This window comes from Acanthaster planci, linkage group LG21 (assembly GCF_054643075.1).
Source record: "Acanthaster planci isolate LZ-2023a linkage group LG21, COTS_SCS, whole genome shotgun sequence".
NCBI lineage: Eukaryota > Metazoa > Echinodermata > Asteroidea > Valvatida > Acanthasteridae > Acanthaster > Acanthaster planci.
In genome coordinates, this window is record NC_141797.1 from 1840950 (window position 1) to 1862145 (window position 21196).

Sequence of the window (21196 nt, forward strand, 5' to 3'; positions counted from 1 at the left end):
TATGGTACACGATTTCAGTGTCACTTCTTTACCAACGTTCCTCATTGGCACATAGACCAAAATGCCGGCAACGGGAATGTAAATAGCGCCCTCACTCATTTGACATTGTCTCGAGCGCTCTGATTGGACGAGATGGCTTGGAAACGCGCTTCTCGCGTCCTTACAAAAAACACAAGAGGCGAAATGGCGGCGGCTTTCGGACATCGTTGACGAAATTTTAGCAGATAGTGGCTCCAAAATATCCTCCGATGAAACGTCCTACTCGTCCTCATCAGAAGAAAGTGACTGGAAGGTCTTTACTGGATCCAAGGCTCCATCAGACCAAATCATTTTCCATCCTGTTGCGTACGCTGAAGCAAACCAACCACTCAACCTTACAGCATCAGGCCAAGTTGTCATCGACCTACTGAAAGGACTGGAAGACAAGGGACATCTTGTTTTCATGGGAAAATGGTACACTAGCCCCGCCCTTGTGCACAAGTTGTCCCAGCTAGGCTTTGGAGCCCGTGGAACTGTGCGCTATACCACGCATGGCATTCCAAACAGTGCAAACCCTAAGAAAGTCCCCACGAACCGGCATGATCCACCCCAGTTTTTATCTAAAGCGGGGCAACTATGTGTTGTTTGGCAGGATGCCAAAAAAGTGTAACAGTTCTGATTAATTATGGCGACTGCAAAAGTGACGCTAAAGACATTCGTTGCAAAATAAGTTCCACCGGACGTCGTACAATCCAAAGACCTCCCGTCGTCAACGATTATAAAAAGTACATGGGCGGAAGCATCACAAATGTGTCAGTACTACACGCATCATCATAGATCCCTGAAATGGTGGAAACGCGTGTGCAATTCTTGACATCTGTTTTGTTAATGCTACCATTGTGCACAACGGTATCCCCACATAGCGTCCGCTCACTAGCCTGGACTGCTTGTTTCAGGTCATCGATGAACTGTACAAACACCTCTAATTCTACAAAATTTACATCTATTAAAGGTTTTTTTTTTTCCAAATAACCTTTATGATCTACAGATAAATCTTACATAACAAATCTGCAAGATACGTACTTAGGACAAGGTGAAAAACGCCGTGGATTTATGGGCTGTTTGCGAGTAGAGCATTCCTCTGTGATAAACACAATGAGAGGGACTCTAAAAGGTCATGACTTGTCAGGTATTCCTCCAACGACCTATAGAGGTCGCTATTTATGTTACATAAATGTAACATTGGGCTTTGGGGGTACTAGACAGGAATTTTTACTTTTGAAATACTTTTAATGATTTATTTTTAATGTTACATATATGTCACATGGGGCTCCTTATACGATCCAAATGTCTTGGACAAGCAGAATAGTTTTGAAGGAAATTGTTACCAAGGTTTTGACAAGTATAATGGGTATTCAGTTTTCCTCAAATCGAAGATTTTTTCTATTCACAAGCAACGCCTTTCGTTATGTTAGGATTGTTTACTCTTCTGAAATGTCACCACTGGCTAAGCACCTTTTAATGAAACTACACATGTCACATTTAGGCGTAAAGGTAAGGCATTTTCGTTGCGTATAACGTATTTTTTATCGTTCCTGATTTATTGGTCATTAATGTGCATTACAAGTCGGGCATTTTCATTTTGTGTTAAACATAAATTACTAGTTAGTGTTTTGGAAATGCCCATGAGTTTTTTGTTTTTGTTTTTTGTTTTTTTTTAGTAAATTATTGTGATTTAGTAAAGGGCGGCTAGTCATAGCTTTCATCTAAATCCTACTCTATTTGGCCATTACATTTTGGATTCCTAAATTTGTATTGCTATCCCAATTGCTTCTATCAGATCAAATTAATGATGTCAAAGGCAATTTTACACTGAAGTTGTGTATTTCCATCGAGGACCTTTTCGGGTTTGTAAATAACTTCCGTCAAAGCATGCTTAAATCTTCTTCGATGATCGAGTGTGAGAACTTTGCCGGATAGCTCGAAGTTCGTATGTAATAAAGAAGAGTGAATCTGCAATTAATGTCCCAGTGGGCATTTCCGTGTATGAAGTTGAGTGAGGGTTGTTAATGGCTACCTCGTCATGGACAAGGTCGTGGACACACTATCTTGCATTAGAGGTGTCTTTATTGGTTATTGATCATATTGAATAATATGTACATTAAGTTACCAAGTGAGGGCGCTATACAATACATACATGACAACATCAAGATATGTATTAAGGTGCCCTTTGAAAGCTTCGTATTTAAATTTAATAAATGTACTAAATAGCAAACAAGTGATTAAGGAAAAAAGTAAAAAAAATGTCTCCCCCCCATATTTTTCCATTTTGCATTGCGCAGTGGGTTTTTGCAGCATCGTGTCCAATACATATAGTGGCGAAATAGGGTAGTTGTGTAGATACGTAATGTAGTCTAATTTATTAATAATTCATGCATGTGGAAATCATGCATCAAACATAACCGCGTCAACCAATCAGAAGCGCGCGTTACCCTAGGTCTCGTCGCCGGCTGCGTGAGTTGCCAGGACTTTGAAAGATTGCAGCGTGCTGATAAGAGTTCTGCGGAGTTGTGTCGTGGGTTGAGCCTTGAGAGTTCCAAACCTGACGTACGACCGCTGGTAGTTGGGGGGCTTGATCTACCTCAACTATGCCTGGTGCGAACGGTTAGTGTGGTGCCTGGTGCCGGAGCTGCCTATTATATAAGATCTGATCAAAGGTTTTGGGTTTGCTATACAGTCCCGTTTATTTAAGAAGTGTTGGATTATAGGGTTAGGGAACCCGTGTGAACCAGTTAATTGGCAAATTAGCGAAGCTTAGCCTGGAGAGATCGCGTGTCGTTGTTCCATGCTTGATAGCATATATAGCGACGGTTGACTGTAGTACTGGTCGGAGAGCTTGCTTTCCTCGTTCAGGTTTAGTTGGTGCAGGTTTCCGCTAGAGTCCGGTGAAGACTATTATAATCTGCTTCTTACTTGACTGACCCTGTGTTATTTCACAATACGTTGAAGTGGGTTAGGGTTAACTAAGTCACCTTAAACTCTGTTGCAGTTAGGAACTGTGTAGCTTGGTAAAGCAGTAGAGATTATTGTTGTATAAATCTACCCTTGTGTTGTATAATTACGAGGGTTACCTGGCCATTCACCCTGGTGTGTGTTGAGGGTAAATTTCGTAACTAATCAAATTAGTGGTGCAGTTGACCACGTAGGGGTACCTACCTGTGAGAATCATTTATACGTAATTAATTGCTTGTGTATAAAGGGTAATTGATGCACTGACATTGAATAAACCAATCACACTGTTGCACACCTGCAAATCTTGTTGGAATTCTAGCGTCCCCTAGTTTTACTCGTTCTCGTACCTTGCATTCCCAGAGTCTCTCATTTAGCTCAGCTATGCATTATGGAAATGTAGCACAGACGCAAATTTTGTATTAAGTTATTCATGCTGTACTCTAGCGTGATCGTGTGTTCCTTCACTCCTTTGTCCTTGTGTTTTCTTTGCTCAGTTTTGGCATGTTGGAAATTCCCCTTCACTTGGCTGCGTGGTTGGGCGTGGCAAGGTTCCGAGGAATGCTAACATTCAGAAACCTCGGACTTTGTAACTATCAGTCATTCACCAACGATGACCGGGTTAGCACTTTCACGCACCCTGCTCTATACTTTTTACACGTGACTTCTTATTCCGCATTTCACTTTTTTTTACACACGACACTTAGATTCTTGCACACGACTCTTGCAGGAAGTCATGGTACCCTTTGAGATTTAAGAGTCCCATTGATTGAGCTGTTCAACGACGCTCATGTTTCATTAATTCCTAAACCTCCGGAATCCTGTAGGAGGAGCACATTTTTCCCTAGCTCGTCGGACAGGTGCGGCAGACCAAATCCTTGGTACAAGAGCCAAACCTAACGTAGTGCAGCGGTTGGACCCTTTCCACTCTTATGGCAAAGAAAAGTAATTATTTGAATGCCCAGCTAGCTTAGCTTGGACCGATGCAAGAGTGGTACAAACTAGTCCAGGGTGCTAATGAGAGTCGTAGCGGCCCGTCACCACTACATCCGAATCGATTGCTAGAGGAGACACCCTCGTGTCCCTCGCCATCCTTGTCCTACTGACTAGCCCCGGTCCTCCCGTCTCTACTCTAAGCCAATGGTACATAGTGCGGTGATTCTATCATTGCGCTCATCGCTATGCTGTCAGAGCGGCAGTGCGGTCGGTACATACTGCTGGCCCCGCCCAGCCATTGCTCGTCACCGTGTTGGCCAGTGACAGCTCCCACCACATCCCGGAAAAATGAGTTTAGTCTAGATGTGCGATGCTATACACCCTTACCGTATCCACTCCGTCTGACTTTCATTTCCAATGGTCCTTCCAAAACGTAGTTTAGGTATACAACTTCGCCTCTCTGTAACTATGCCTTTTATGTGTAGTATTATGCTAAGCTACACCTTCTTCAAACCCACATTGACCTTTGATGAAGACATGTAAGAGCGAACAACAAACTGTACAGTTTGACTGTCACCCAAACCCACTTGTTTCCCGTACACTTTTAATAAATTGTTGGCCCCAAATATCACATCCTGTAGACACTAGTACAGTCCATGCTACAATCGACTTGATATTAAGGGAACGCAACAATATAACTGTCTTTGGATTCACTGGTCACCGTGAGATTTAGTCCGGTCTATTTAACTTCTATAAGCATCTGTTGTAACCTTTCCTGACACTGGAATCAATTACTTAATCAGAGAGTGGTGGCAGTAGCGTTGCTAGGATTTTCCTATTGGGGGGCACAAGGGGGAACCAGCATCTTATGGGGGCACCAGCTTTAAGCGGTGTTGTTTTTGGAGGCAAGTTTTCGTTGGCCTTTTTTAGTATTCATTAGTTGGGGGACCTGGGGGGGGGGACGGGAATTTGTGGGGAGGGCACGTGCCCCAGCCCTCCCCTGGCTACGCCACTGAGCGGTGGTAAACTTCCACCGAACGAACAGCCCCTAAGGCATAGTCCATCGTTGGTCCCCTGCGCGTTTGGAAAGCTGCTCATTTTTGCGTAGGGTTAAATAAATATATTTGTAGGGCTAGGCCAGGCCAATTCCATCTCCAATCAGGCCAGTCTGCTGGTCTGCCACAAAGGTGCCCTGGATACGGATGAGTTTCAATTCCATTTTCCTCCGTCAGAATTATTAATTAATGATTAATTTCGTACAGTCGATGCGAATGTGGGGAGTGTAGAGGCATGTTCGAAATCTTTTCAATTGATCCACCAATCTCAAATTATCAAATTCATCCCAGACAAATTTAACGTTTGCTTGAAAAACCAGTTTATTTGCCAATTTGAACGAGTAAATGAAGAAAATACAGCTGATCATTTCAAAAATGTGTACATTTGGACTGTTCTCAGCATGTCCGTGTTACCACCGCCCGTAATGTTGTTAATTGTTTGCTCCCAAGGTCATAAAGGCCTTCTCTCTCAGCTATCTAAAGCTGAAAACAAGCGCTGGTACTCCTGAGAGGGCAACCAGTCCTTTTTTTTACTGGCCAACAATTTCCTGAGCAGTGACTGGTGAGCTACACCTGGTTTGTTATTGGCTCCTGCGTGCTTTTATTAAAATGCCATAAATATACCATTCTTATGTATGAGTTTGCATGAATTCGATACACATCACAGATGTACACCTTTATCGTGAACAATGGCCCCTATATAGCTTATATGGTACCCCCGGCTTTTCCATGGCCGGGCAAGACATCCCCCCACCTTTCCCCACCCCCAATTTCCAACACAGATTTACGCCACTGGTAAGAGGGCAAGTCAAGGGAGCAAGGGATATGAAATGATTGTCAACTTTGCTAACCTACTGGAAGCTCAGCACGTTTTGCTTGTCTCTATATTAACCAAAGGAAACCCTGATGTTTCTTTGACCACCCTCAGATTGCCACACATTGTAAAACCAACACACATAAGAAAGGCGTCTTTGCGTCCGTTATAAAAATGTAACCGTTTGAAATGAAACACCTTTTATATTAACACTCAAAAGTATTTGTTTGTTTCAAACATAAAAACCAAACCGAGCTTAGCTAACACCACAACACGTTCAAAAACTTTTACCAAGAGCGTTTAAAACGTCTTTAAAACAGTAATACTTGTTTTTACAGTGTTGTCCAGAAACCCGTTGGGATTTCTTTCCACGTCGTCGCTCTCTGCTCTGCCTTGGTCGTTTGTTATCGCTTCGCCCTTTAGCATTATGTAGAAAACTGCCACCTCTTTAGGGCGAGTAACTCGACATTTATCTAATAATGCGTTGCTTCCACCCTGTCATGTGCTGACCACATTTTAGTTCGATCAGTACAGTGATTCCGAACATACTGCTGGTCTTATGAAGCTGTTGATACTACAGCGATGCCCTTGTGCTGTGTTCACTCTTTCCAACCACAACCCATAGTCCTGCATGCCGCGTCAGTAATTAATTTCTCCACCTTTAAGTGTTACACTACTTGCCTAAGACACCACACTTCTCCTGTTTTCACAACCAAACGAAGCAATGAAAGCGATTCAAAAAAAAAATAAACCAGCTAGTTTGACAGTCATCCAAGCCCTTTCGTCCCGCTCTGATCGATAAATTGTTGACCTTGAATGAATAAATAGTAGTAATGCTATCGCCTGCCTGATACCAAGGGGAACGCAAAAATTTACGAATAATGTGGAACAACCGCCTTTGAAGTTGACAAAAACAATGGGAAACCAGAAATACGAGGTTGAACACTTCAATACATAACATGATTTATGATTGTCCGAATTTACTGAGACTCTCTCAAACGAATGTTTGATTCTTTGAATCTTTGAAAGGCAGGGAAAAGAGTAATGATTTCCAGCGATTGTATAAAAATACAAATTGCTCTGGTGAAGTGCTTTGGTGTAATTGTATTAAAATCATTAAAGATTTTTGTCTCTGTGCATGCCTAGTTTCCACCGGTTTCTACTACCGGTTTGCATTGTACAAATCAAACGAATCGGCACAGATTTCTCATCAAAACTAATTATCCAACCACTCAATCAGCCATGGGACGATGCTTCTTCTTTCGACCTGTTTGTTTCCACTTCTCGTCTACTTGTTAATTTTTTTTCTACTGTCTGCCCATCAGATTTCTGAATATAGGTTCCTATACAGTTTCTTCTGTGTGGGTACTTCGTTAAGGTGCACTCTCAATTCCCAGTACCAGCAAGTTCCCAACGATTTTGATTACAACCGTTTCTGGATGTGTGCTTTCGGAAGGGTTCGTAAAATGTCATCTACAAATATGGACAATATGTACACTGCACTTCTGGAACTTCAATCGCGAACATCCATCCCTGGGATCTCGGGGCATCATTAACGAATGGTAACTATGAAGATTGATTAATAAAGTTATTGAAGTCAGTAGTTGTTCTTTTCTAGCCAGTTTTTGCAGGCATGGTATAACGAATGCGTTAATTATTTCCCTGCCCCAATTTTTATAGCGTCGTCTGTCTGTCTTTTCAAGTGTTGTCCAAGGCCGCGCAATGCAGACCGCATCGGCCTCGTAGTCCAAAAAATCCTGTAACATCAATGAAAAAAACAAGTAAAACTTTTGATTGTTTTAGACTGGCAATTGAAACCAAAAGTGCACCTAAAAAATCTAACAGAGTGTCGATGACAAAATTATGCGGGTAAGACTTCCACGGGCCTTAGTTTTACTGTAGCAAAAGTCACAAGGTTTCTAAATTTTGTGAGGTATATAAATCACTCAACAACGATCTTTTTTATTCAGGGTGATTTTCTCTTTCGAGTACACTTGACCATTTGTTTCCATTTCCATACGGAGACTTGACTTCACAGATTTTGAGAATGACTACCATGTGGAAGCTGGTGGCTCTTGCAGCTGCGTTTGTGACGGTTTCATCTTCGGCCATAATGGTGAGCACTGACTAACAAGGCGTATTAATCCACTGCAACATCTTAAAATGGGTGTTGGTGCAGTGCTTATTTGTTGTTTTTAACCATTGGTCCATAACTTCATAACTGCTGTTTAGTAATAATTTCATCGGTAGTCAATCATCTCTGTTTCCTCCGACAATTTGGAAGATATGTACATGAATGCCCTCAATCCGGATATGCACCTTTGCCATTCATCATTTGTTTTACAAAAGGGTTCAACCCATTTCGCTAAATATGCAGGCAATTTCGCGCCAAAGTGTGTTTTAAGGTATGCCAGGTCAAGCATAAGTATTCATATGAATATTACCAAAAGATATATTCTTTAAAAATGTTTGAGTAAATGGATATATGTTTGAATGTTCATGGTGATTTAGGTAAACCGATATGTGTAGTGTTATTGGTGAGTTGAGCGCTGGAAATTGAAGAGCTTAGTATACCATACTTAGAGGCCTTGGAAGACGGATCATTGACCGAAATAAAGAGAGAGAGACACAGAAATGCATACAGAACATCAGAGATGCAAGACAGTAGCTAGATTTATTTGCAACAAAAATGTGACAACTTATGTTTTCTACAATCCAACAAGATTACTTTGGTAGGTATTTAGTAGATTTTCATTACACTCTCATTAACCCTACACTACCACATCAGCCTTAATTCGTGTGTAGGCCTATGATAACTGTTTACTCTCGTCCTGCTGGCATTCATTATCGAATTCGACGAGTGTTACTGCGAAAATCATCACCAGGTTATGCGTTGTTTTCAAAATGTGCGCAAAATTCAATCTTTATTTTGCAAATTCAAAACACATTTTCTGAAAATGTCTTTTACAGTTTTATTGGCCTAGTCTGTTTCATTTTAATGAATGCTTGCTCTGTCAGCTACAAGTTTTGGCATGAGAGCGGGGTCAGAAGATTCACTAGCCCGACTACCAACAGTTTGGAAAACTTGTTAGTGCGTTAAATTGTGCAGACAAGTGCGCCCAAAAGGTATTAAGAAATTTAAAGTCCCCTGACAACAAAGTATTCCCCCTCCCCGGCACTCCGGGATACATTTATTTCATGTTGGCGACGAAAGACGTCCCAAATATATAAATTTGCCTACTACAAAGAAATTTGTTACAACAATCAATGAAAACTAGCGTATTATCAAGTTTGGTAATTGTACACAGTTTGATTTATTGCCAACGCTAAGGGGAAAAAGAAGCTGTGTGCTTTTGGGTTTTCCCATTACAACAACAGAAATTCAGATCAGACAAGAAACCTAAGATAGGAGATAGGGACAATACAAGATGATACACTGCAAGGACAGGCAACAGTAAGACAGATATGCTATCTGTTGGAGCCAGACCATTTAGAAGCATTCAAGTAGACTGACACGACTACATGAACTAGGGTTTATCATACAAACGATGTAGGTTTTGGTTTCTAGGTAAATGCATTAGGGTTGAGGGTCTTATAAGATCATTAAGGTTGGCCTAAAAGGATACATGTCATGGGATATGATTGTTTTCTGAAAAATGAATCGGTTATAATTTACACTTTAGTCATCCAAGGTAACTTCTAGCTGCGTAGGAATGTAACAAGGAGACAATTATAACACAGTCATTGAAATCACGCAGTAAAAAACCCAGTTTGTATATACACACAAATTTACCCAAGTTCGAATTTTAAAAAGTTAGTCTATATTTCGTATTCTTTACTCCAAGGTTAAGTTTACAGCCATCTTAGAGGGAATTCTGGGAACCAAAATGCATTCAATAGCACTCAAAACATTTTTAAAAGACCTCAAATGTTGCATTGATGTAAGGATCTGCAGCAGTGAAACACATTCCAAACTGTATGTACGTAAGATTGCTTTTCAGTGGTTGGTATCAGTACCATGAAAACGTTTCAGATTTCCATTGATGGGGAAAGTCACCACCTTACAATATCTCATCCCATCCTCATTCTCCCCGTTACCATCAAAAATTTATTCTATAACCATATGCGCTTTTCGCACAGGAATCCGATCTCGAAGTTCTGCCATCCAAGGAGGAGCAGCTGATTCAACTGCTCAGTGAGGATTTGGCTGAAATGACTCCACAAGAAATCGCCAAGTTTCTCCTTGTCGACTTTAATTCCGGTGAAGTTATTTTTACCTAGTTGCTTTTTAACTCGTAAATGATCTGAGAGTCTCCCAGCTACAAAAGCTGTTTCTGTTAAGCCCCAATTAAGCACAGTTCCACCTACGCTCTCTTGTGGCCCAGTACCCGCACTTTGAACTTTGCAAACGAAGCTTAATTTTATTGCTGTCTCTATCAACAACAGTTGGCTGTAAACAATCTTTTAGCTGAGCACGCCTCTTTCACGACGATCCATGTCAAAGGATGTACTCGTAACGGTTTGTCGTACACTGTACCCAATAATATATTTTACAAAGACTTGCTGACCACTAATATAAACTTTCATTTTTTGAATCAGTCTTAGTGACGAGGAGTTCTAATTTCCAAAGGTTCAATACAAAAAGGTCAAGCGCGCAGGTTTAGAAGCAAAAAGTGAATAACCCGGGAAAGGGGTTGAACTTGTCCATTTTGATACAGAAGACCTTAATTCTTTTCGTGTTTTCCCTGAAATGATTAAAGACATAATTTACCCGGTAGTTTCTACAGTTAACCTACACTTGTGGCGTAATTCTTTCATTAATGCTGGGTAGTCTATCGCCCTTTTTTGTGTGCATGACCTGGCTCTGCAGGTGAATTGCATGGGGCTCCAACAGAAGTACATTACAAACTTCCAGGCATATTTTTATCTTTAAGTTCCCATTCCCAAATTACATATTTGACCGCAGTCCAACTCTCACACATATTCACCATTTTATGATTTCCAGTTAGTGTTTCAGAAGTCACGGATAAAGGACTTTCAGGTCAATGCACGCTATCTAAACAAGATCTCTCAGCTGAGTGCTGCGCCACATTGTCTTTCAAGATCTTCTGGACACGCCACACTCTCACCGGTAATGGTTGCTTTGAATATTCTACCCAGTTTAGGGAGGTAACTTATTGGTATAAAGATCCCAGGAATGTGGAACCAAAGGTTTCAAGACATAAGGCTTGAAAACCTTTTTTCCTTGCTAAACAAACCGTCTTAGATGTAGAAATCCAGTTCGCGTGTATGTGGACATCTTGGTGCACATTCCTCCTTTTGGCTTAGTTTGTATACACCAAAGACGGTCAGCCAGCCCCCAGTTCGTACAATCTGTTCTAGTGTCAATTGCGTCATATGGACCAGAGTTTGTTTTTAGTAATATTTTATTTTGATTGCTCAAAAGGTTGATGTGCACTATTCGTTATAGTTTTGAACTGCTTTGGCCATGGATACCAAAAATAAAATCCATGCAACTTAATTATTGGTCTTAGAAGAAACGTCATGGATGCCAAATCAGCTTACTCAAAAAACTGGTATTATTTTTGGCTGTTTGCTTCATTTTTGTGTTTTATATATTTATATATATCTCGTTACGGTTGGTATCTTTATTAAATAAAAATAAGTTTGACCTATGCAGTAGTACGAGCTTACTGCCTAGCAGCTATAGCCAAAGTTCTCTTGTATATACTGTACCATTCTCAATAAAGGTTCTTCCCCGAGGGGTTTCTCATGTATTGTTTTGCGCTTCACGGGGTGAAGAGGTTTCCTTTTTTTATTTTCTATTTCATTCAAGGTTGCGCTTCCGTCAAGGTTCTTACAAAAGCATTTGGCCTTCACATCAAAATAACCGCCTTGGGTCACACAATTTACGACAAAGAGATATCAGGTAAGACTTGGATAAAGCTTGGATTGTTAGATGACTTGTGCTGGATTTGTTTTCATGAAACAAAATTTACGATTAAATGTCAGGGACGTCATTGCTATAGCTCTTCCTATCAACACACACAAAATTCAGGGGGGGCTTATCAACGTAGAGTTATCAAATTGACACTATATCGTCAAGGTTGAGTAACAGGATTGTTCGAAGTTGCACTTTTAGCTTGGGAAGTGAAAGTTGTCATTCTTACTCCAAAGCAATGAGTGCCAAAAATATACACATCCCTATTTTCCCGGGTGGCATTCATACCAGTGCTGGAAAGAATACCAGCCCTTCAAAAATAGAGAGGCACATATAAACCACCAGAACCCGACTTTTGACAAGCATCAAACAATATTTATGTCAAAACTAATGTACTTTGTCAAACAAAGCAAGACCGCTTCCAGTTTTTAAGACAAAAGTGTTTAGCGGGCTAACTGATTTTTTAGTAAACTAGATTAATTTGTCTTCAAATTGCAGCCCGTGAACCACCGGCGATTTGCGTAGGCGTCCCTAAAATAAAACTGGCTAAAGTTTGCCTGGACCTCCGTAACGTCCAATGGAGCAACGGCTTTCATGCATGTGTTGCATTTGAAGTCCATCTCCTTTTCAAGACTCTGTTGGATGTTCAACTTGGATGCATTGACGTCTAAAAAGGTTGACCTAACTAACCAGCCGTTACAGAAAACACTCCGATCGTAGTTATTCCAGCAGAATTAGATTATACTAACCTGCATGCTCTGCTTCTTAATGCTATTAGAGTATAACTGACACAAAGCGCGTGCGCTATATAAGATTTTTCCCGAAACATAGCACAAACCTAAATCTTTTTAGAGAAAACTTTTGATTCAGACTAGTGTGTAGAGGAATGTTTTGTTACTTTTTAAAGTTGATGAATTTCAGCGCAATAAACAACATCTGGAGCAACCATACACATTGATGACAATTTAAATTTCAGCAAGCCTTTGCTTGTATCAAAGAAATTACGTATAGATTCAGTAAATAAACTTTCCTGTTCAAAACAATGCCCTCCATTATGTATGCATTGGCCAAGTCATAAATATTTCACTACTGACTAATTTTTTTTCAAAGTGCACAGAGGGAAAAGTTCATTCTCTGCAGTCACATATCAAAGGAGGAAATTCACAGATTTCTAATAAGGGAACACGGGGTACAGGCATCCACTGTGGTCACCTGCCACTGACTCAAGCCAGAGGGTTAGACATTTTTAATCGATGTTTAACAGCATTTATTATTTAGTGTAGTAAATCTGACCATGATTGGTTGACAGATTACCATTATTATTAGTATATCTTTGAAGAAGACGGTGAGTCATAGTTTTTTAAGCAACTGGTTGGCAGATGTCTCAGCTGCGAAGAGCAGTCTCCAAATCTCTCCTTGCAGTTAAGATTTTAATTTCTTTGCACTCGTTTAATTTTGATCTTTGCACTTTGTCCGTATCCACATTGCTACAATTGCGTCAAAACGTGAGCATGATAGGTATTTTAGATTCTATCCGTGTATGATCATCACATTTTCTTGTTTTGTTGTGGGAATTGAACACAATTAGCCTGAAGTTAGTACCCACAGAACAAAGTATAACGTTGTTAACAGCAAGATAGCAAGATATTGTCAGGTGCAAATCCCCCCAAAATTGGATCTTTTGGGGAGTAGATGAATAATATAACAAATACAACGAGCTGCAAACAAGATGTGAACTGTCTTTTGTTCAATATGTTGTTCCCATTTTGAATTCATCCACAATCGCATCGTAAACTTTGCAGCAACACGTCATCGCTGTTTACTTTTTGAGGGTACAGGGGAAAGAGGTGTAGTGAAGGCTTAGATGACTATACCTCAAACTGAACATGGTCGAAACGCGAAGTCCCGTCACTGCAGAATCAGCACTGCACTACCAGATGCCTGTTCAGTATGGCCAGAAGAGACAGTCTGGTTGGTGTTTTTATTAGATGAACGTAGAGGGTGCTGCTTGTCGAGCGCTGAAAACATGAACACGTATGTGCCCGGCACATTACATGTGAACGCACCAGTCGTCAAATCGAACTTTGTACATGAAAAAAGTGTTTCAGCCTTCTAAAATGGCAAACGGGTGTTCTGTCTGGTAGAGATGACCAATATGCTCATCTGCGTCACCGTGAATGCTCCCAAATTGTCAGTGTCATCTGGAGTCTCCCTTGGCTCGCCCTTTTGACCTTTGATCCCTACTTCCCAGGCGGTACCAACTGAACCAGGTGGTTGTCTGGGACCAGTCTCACCGGGCAGACCCATTCAAACTCCCAGGTTTAGCCAAGTTTCACTACTCACCAATTGCACCAATATGACCAATCAACCCTTGAATTCGGCATCACGCCATAACCCAGTAGGGCCATAGGGTCAGGGGATCCCCAGCAGCCTTGGTTTTCCAGGCGTCGCAGCAGGTCCCTGACATCACATTGGACACATCTGAGACCCTAATCCATCGGCGCCCTAGGGAAATTGGTCCCGTAATGGCCGCTTTGAGCTTGATAGAAATACTCAGAAAGATAGCAACTGTGATTGGAAAACTGGATTTCATTTCAAAATAAATAATTTAGCCCCCAAAAGTGGAGACAAACAAAGGAGATGCTGAATTTTTCTGCAGATTTTACAAAAACTCTCAACAATAAACTCGTATGGAACATTGGAAACAAATTTGCGGATCAGTTTTAATAGATTAGTAATAAGCAGGATATAGCTTTTTTTAACGACGCTATAGGAAACAATATCTTGGTTTTTATCAAAAAGTGTTTTTTTTTTCATGTTGGCATTTTTTTCATAATGGATTTAAAAACTCGTTTTAAATTTGCACGAAGATACTCAAGGTACATCTATCATAAAATACACGTGTACTTAAAATTTACGTGTTTCTCTCTCATATTAGCTACGAGTTCATAAGACCATCAGTTTAATAGACTGACTTTATTTGGATTTGAATCAATGAAACTGCAGATCTAGGCTGTTTCAGAGACAAAATCAGGATACATTCAATTCTTACCTTAAGTAAAACATGCAATCATTAAGATTTGTGTGGCTTTAACACCAAGCTGATGGCAAGCTTTGTGATGTCAAGTTGTAATTATTCAACCATGAGTTAATAACCTGCGTGCTTTACCCACTATAAAAGAAATATAAATTGAGTTAAATGATTTATAAAATTATTTTATACATGGTGCAGGTGAGCTGTGTTCACACAGCCCCTTTCTCTAAGGTCACAAAGTTGAGTTCCAATTTCGAGGCAGTGTAAAGACAGATGTGTGTCATCTCCCGAATTGAAATTCACACAAGATAAGTCATAACTATGAAAACTTGCAACAAATTGGATCATTTTTAAGTAACCCTCGCGTCATTTAGTTGTGACATTTCTCCACACAAATTTCTAGTAGGGTGATGTCGCCACATGCTTTGTCAGTCATTTTTTTCTGATTATGACAGCATCACCGACAATAAATGAAGATTAACACCCTCAGGACCTCATCAAAAGTCAAAAAGATCAGCACGCCCTTGGTCATGTTAATGAGCAACATTATCACATATTAAGTGCATTTCCACTAATGTGATAGGCCGCTGATTACTGTCCAACAACCTTTGGACATCTTTTGTCTTGCTTGATGTCACAAAGGCAAACGCAACAGCATCAATGTCCCACTCCTCTTCTGCAAATGGATTACAATAGGAATGGGTTTCAAGCAAATCAAAGAAGCATCTTACAAGTAAAAAGAATGTTCCGTCCGCTGTTTTGTTTGGGAAGATCCATGGACTTGGGCTTAATGTAGCGTTATATGTCCCATTTCCTCTCTCTTGGTAGGGAAGAGTTGAGACATGTACACGTGTAGTGAATTCCTTCATCTTGTTTCTTTGGCCCAAACAGACTCGGAAGAATATTTATAGCCTTGATTTATCGGTCACTAGCAAATATCTCGGCATCCTTACAAGCTAGATCCTGGAGTGACAAAAGCCCATTGCCTGAAATAACAAAATAATTCGAGTTCCCAATGAGCAAACTGTATCTATACACACTGTACATTTACAGACTATAGCATACATGTGTATCGTAGCTTACATATTGGAAAGCAATGTCCTTACATATCAATATCACAAACAAAATCAAGAAGTACTCAGTGGGGGCTTCCTTGTAGACTGTACTACAAATTCGCCATGGGGCTATGCCTACAAAGACGGAAAAATGGTTGCTTCTGGTATCAAAATATACCCATGCTCTCCGGTTTCCGTCTAAAACTGGAACTTCATGGCCAGCCCAAAGTCTTCGACCGTCTCTTATACTGTCTTGTTTGTATTCATACGCAAAGAGACGCTTACCAAGTAAATTATAATACAAGTAACAGCTTCAATTAACACGCCACCAAAATATCACATAATACAAGAGGTTATTTTTGCACATGACAATAATTTTGATGCATTCAGTCAGTCCTCTTACATAAGCTTTGGACTCTTTTCCTTGTGGATGTCTACCAAGTACAACCACTCCTTGCGTGGGGGAAGCATAAAGGTCACCAAGTAACAATTACTTGGCATACAAACATGCAAATAACCCAGATACAATGTAGATCAGCTAAATAATATGCATATTCATGAGATAGAATTAAAAGAGTGAGGTCGCCCTTGCTAAGGCACGGTCTCCTACATAAATAAAAAGCCAGACTACAATTAAACCATAGGCCAAAACCTGTTGCGTGCAGTTTCGTCTTCACTTTCTAGGGCCAACTTCATTTCTCGTTTTTAAATAATTCAGAATACATTAAATGATATTTCCCCTGTCCACATTTGCGCAATATGTACTTCAATGAGAAATTCAAAAAAGAAAATCGACACTTTACTCGTGTAATTTTGAGGGCGTCATTTTCAACCTTGAATCGTATCGTTGCTGGCACTGCGATCTACAGTATCGATAATTTGACCTGAATATATGGATGCAAAATGTCAGCGCCCGTGCGAACGTGCGTTTGTCATTTGATCGAGGCGGAAAAGGGGAAAATAACCACTTTGACACGGGTTACTTGGCAAAAGTTTCGTGACAGCAACAGTAAATGGAAACATCCTGATGGCAAACAGCGAGAACTGGCTGAAATAAAAAAATGAAATCTTGACTCAAATTCCTGAGCCTAGAAATGAATACAGTTATCACCGGAGCTGTTATAAAAGGTACTAGGCTTAACGTTAGCTATCCCGGCCGTTCTTTAAGTAAGGAATTTTTGGAAAGTGTGCGGGGAACACACTTTGTAGACAACAGACTAATGATGTCTAAAAATCTGAAGCTTAAATTTCTCTGAAGCAACCGCTCAAATTTGTCAGCGCTGTGGACTTTCAAGTTATAATTGTCGGTGATTTTTAAAGGTACTTCAAGGAAAGGCCTAACTTGTGATGAAGATGTTTCATATACCGATGTGAGTATTTTCCATGGAGGAGGGTCGATCTGAGGTCATCTGGCATCAACCAAAGTAGATGTAATGAGTAACATTTTTTCCAAGTACAAATCTCGGAATTTTGAAAATTTTCAAACTGTCAAGGTTTAAAGCTAGACCCCAAGTAAATTGCAAAATAAACCAGCAAATTTAAAAATTAGGTCACTAGGCAACCCACAGTGAAGAATGAAATTTCAGATGTTTGAAAAAACTTTATTTTAACAAAAGACAATGCTTTACAAAACACAATACAAACTTAATGACAATTAAGTTTCACTCAATTAAATAAAGGAAAATAAATATTGATATACCAAAATGGGTTCAGTAATATGAAAGGAATAAACAAATGTTAAGAAAAATAGCCACCAGTACACATTTAACAATAAATAAAAAGAAATTAAATTAATAAGCTTGACAAAAATGTACGGCGTGTAGCTTAATCGCAGTGTAAATCTATGCACTAAGAGCTTTAAAAGAGAAAATAAATAGTTAAAGCAAGAAAGGAAAATAAATAGATATCAAATCCACGCAAACAGCAACTAAATTACATATATTGAGCTAGCTGAAAATTATTGAAACTCCAACACATTAAAGTAAAAGCATGCAAAATTACCGGAGTTTGAGGCACAAATCTTCCAAGGAAGAATGAACCAAATAAATTGGGTTACATGATAATAACTTCAATACCAAACTCAACTAAAACAAATAATTAAGGTGTGATCAACGATTTTGATTATGGGAAAACACTAGCTCCAGTGCCTCCACTTGGAATCCATCCAACTTCAATATAAGCATAGAGGTTGTGTCTGCATCAGTGTCATATACATCAGGTTGTGTCTGTCCATACAAGGTATGTGTAGTCGGAGGTGTCACTGCTGCCCTTATTCCAGTAGCCTGTCCCCACTTCAACAACTTAGGCAAGTGCTTCTCAAACTATATTTAAGGGCATCTATTTGATTAAGTTGCCCGAAAGCCATCTGCAAAACCCAAGTTTGCAAACAATTGTAAAAAAAATAAACCTGTACTATTATTTCTTCAAATCCATCTAAATGACGCAGGGAAATCTGCAATACACATGTATATACTTACAGTCAGCAACAAGCGGCCAAAATAAACTCAAATTTGAATCCCACGCTATTTTGCCATCAAAAGGGTTGGGCTTGGGTGAGCTGAAATCTCGAACCAGCGCCAAGATAGTCATGTAATGGATTTTGGCTAGGGTAAGCTGAAATCGTAGGCTAGCACCAACCAACAGACACATGTTCACGCAGCTACGCGGAGATTCAATTTGCCTGACTTGCTGTGTTTCCCCCTTCAGCCTCAATGACCATGAATGGTCAACCAACGATGCGCTGGTACACCACAATACACCCATTGAGACCACGATTATTCAAATGCAAACATACCGTGGATTCCTACACAATACCAATATCTATCTACTGTACATGTATCTGTACTGGCAAGGAGTGGTCTGCTGACCATGGTTAAGTAGACAAGCAACAGCTCCTCATCCATTCTAGTCTCTTACTTACATTAAACTTGTATAAGTCACTCATTAATTTATATCTCTGACACAGACCTATTGCTCAATTAAAGCATGATTAAACAGACCCAACTTCGCACGAGGCCAATTAAAATGTGGATAAAAAGAGAATTCCTGAAATAAGAAATCACAGTAAATCATAATTTCCCTTATTATTATTTCAGGTGTGCCTGTCTACTCATGTTTTGATAGGAGTGAAGTTTGCTGGGTGCCCCTTTGACTCAAGATAAGAACGATGCATTGACTGAGCTGAATATAAACAGAACACAACGTTTCAACACTTTTGGGTCCCGTTCCCAACTTTCAACGGAGTAAAAGCAGGACGCCATGCACAAAGGTCGAGTCAAGTGTTATGTCACGTGCATCATTAGATTGGATCACTGATTTATTGTTCGCATCGTAAAAATACAGATTTTTTGTTTCTATCGGCATTTTTAAGAACATAAAAAGTGCATGGTCATAAAAAGTGCATGGGGCTAAACAAATTAACCAAAATAAAGTCTGTTTAATGCGAATAAGAAGTCTAAATTATCAATAAAGGACTGTGAACATTCCCACTGAGAAGCTTCAGGTGGGCAGCAAATTGACATTACCAGACCTAATCAGAAACTACCTTGACAATTTGCTAAATTTCTTTCGAATGGAACAAACAAGGAAAGGTTGGTTAAGTTCCTTCTTGCCGTTTGGAGTTGTGAAGTACAGTCCTTCCTGCTGGAATTGAACTCTACCTGTGTCACAGAGAGTTGTGTGTTCGATTAAGCGTCAATAAAGGAGTTTTGGTGAAACAACATTTTCAGGAGTTAAAATGTGATCACCAGGAGTCAGACACAAGGCTTCTCTTACATGCTGCACATACTGGTAACACGCACCCTTGTGTCATTATCAACAGCCGTGACACTGATGTCTTTGTGGTAAGTACAGCAGTTGTTATAAATTACCATGTCGTGTATATGCCAGGACCGGAAGTGGGCAGGACACAACTGTTCTCGACATCATTTAGCTGTCATCACATCATGGGTCTGAAGTTTGCCGAGCAATCATAGGTATGCATGTTTTCACTGGAGGTGACACAGTTAATGAAAAGGGGAAGTGCGGCCTCTACGTCATTTGTTGGAGTCAGCTGAGAGAGTGAAATTCTTCAAGCAACTTGGCTGCGAGTGGATGCCAAATGACGAGCTGCTTAGAGGACTTGAGACATTTGTATGCACTCTCTACGTTGAGAAAAACCTCTGGTGTGAATGAAGCTCTAGTAATAACATATTCACCCTCAGATGCAAAATGGATGAGGTTTTGCCACCAAATAAGAACTCCCCTAAGCTCCATGCAATGAGGGCATCGTATCAAACCGCTGTTTACCACGTTGTTTGACTCAATACATAATTGCACCAAGCCCTGTTGGCCATGGGTGGGACCTCACAAATGCACATTTGTTGGAGCAGCTCCACCAGAGATATTCCAGCACGTGCACTGTGGGTGCAAGAAAATTCACTATAACACAATGAGCTGCTCTTGTCACAAAGCGAATCTTCCTTGCACTGAACTCTGCAAATGCAGCAATTGTCAAAATGTGCCTGCAGCCCTTGATGATGATAATAATTCAGATCTGGAGACCTACTAGGCAATGTTGAAAGACACGGGTCTTTACTTCCAGTCTTCCTTCACTTATGCGTCTATGAACCTGCATACATGAATGAGAGATATAACACTTTAACTATAACTGAGAGAAATCCAAAAATATACAATCATAGGCCTTTGAACAAACTTTGTTTGTTTTATTTGGTTCTATTTACAGGTACCTGGAGAAAATGTGAAAGAGATAAGGGTCACAGATTTTCAGCAATGTTACAGCAATGTCCTCTCAAAACGTACTTTTTCTCTCAAGTATGAAAACAAGAAACATTATGACAAAATACTAAAAACAGCATGGATTGAACTACTTGAACAACTATGAAACACATACCGATATGCAATTTAAAAAAGTTTAATTATCGAGGTCGTTCATTATTTTTGTTCATTTTGGGTCAAAATTAAATGATCCATTGCAGATCTTTTGGTTTGCATGAATTCGTAATATTCACTGCCTTTTGAAATGCTAAAACAGATAAATTACAGCCTTTGCAGCATAAAGACCAAAACACAGAAGATGTAGCGCCATCTATTGGTGACATTGGGTGACAAATAAACTCATACGTATTACATTATGACTACAAACAACAATTCCATACTAAATGAATATTAAACGTATAGCCAAAATACTGTTTTGACCAAAATTTGGCAAACTCGGGAAAAAACAGCCACATTTACTTAGCCTCCTTAGCCTCCATAATCCTATAAAATATATACCAGATTTTCCCTAGCTCGTCGATTAGGTGCGGCGGACCAAATCCTTGTTGCGAGAGCGAAACCTAACGTAGTGCGGCGATTGGACCATTTTGATAGTAA

General features: G+C 40.0%; 1 protein-coding gene across 1 annotated transcript; it reads left to right on the forward strand.

The window, feature by feature from the left end:
* Positions 1 to 7691: 7691 nt before the first annotated feature.
* LOC110983142 (uncharacterized) lies at positions 7692 to 13450 on the forward strand. The gene is made up of 5 exons (XM_087131229.1): positions 7692 to 7909; positions 9934 to 10054; positions 10799 to 10924; positions 11630 to 11722; positions 12233 to 13450. The coding sequence occupies exons 1-5, from the start codon at positions 7841 to 7843 to the stop codon at positions 12403 to 12405; spliced, it is 582 nt and encodes a 193-aa protein (XP_086987355.1). The 5' UTR covers positions 7692 to 7840; the 3' UTR covers positions 12406 to 13450.
* The last annotated feature ends 7746 nt before the right edge of the window (positions 13451 to 21196 follow it).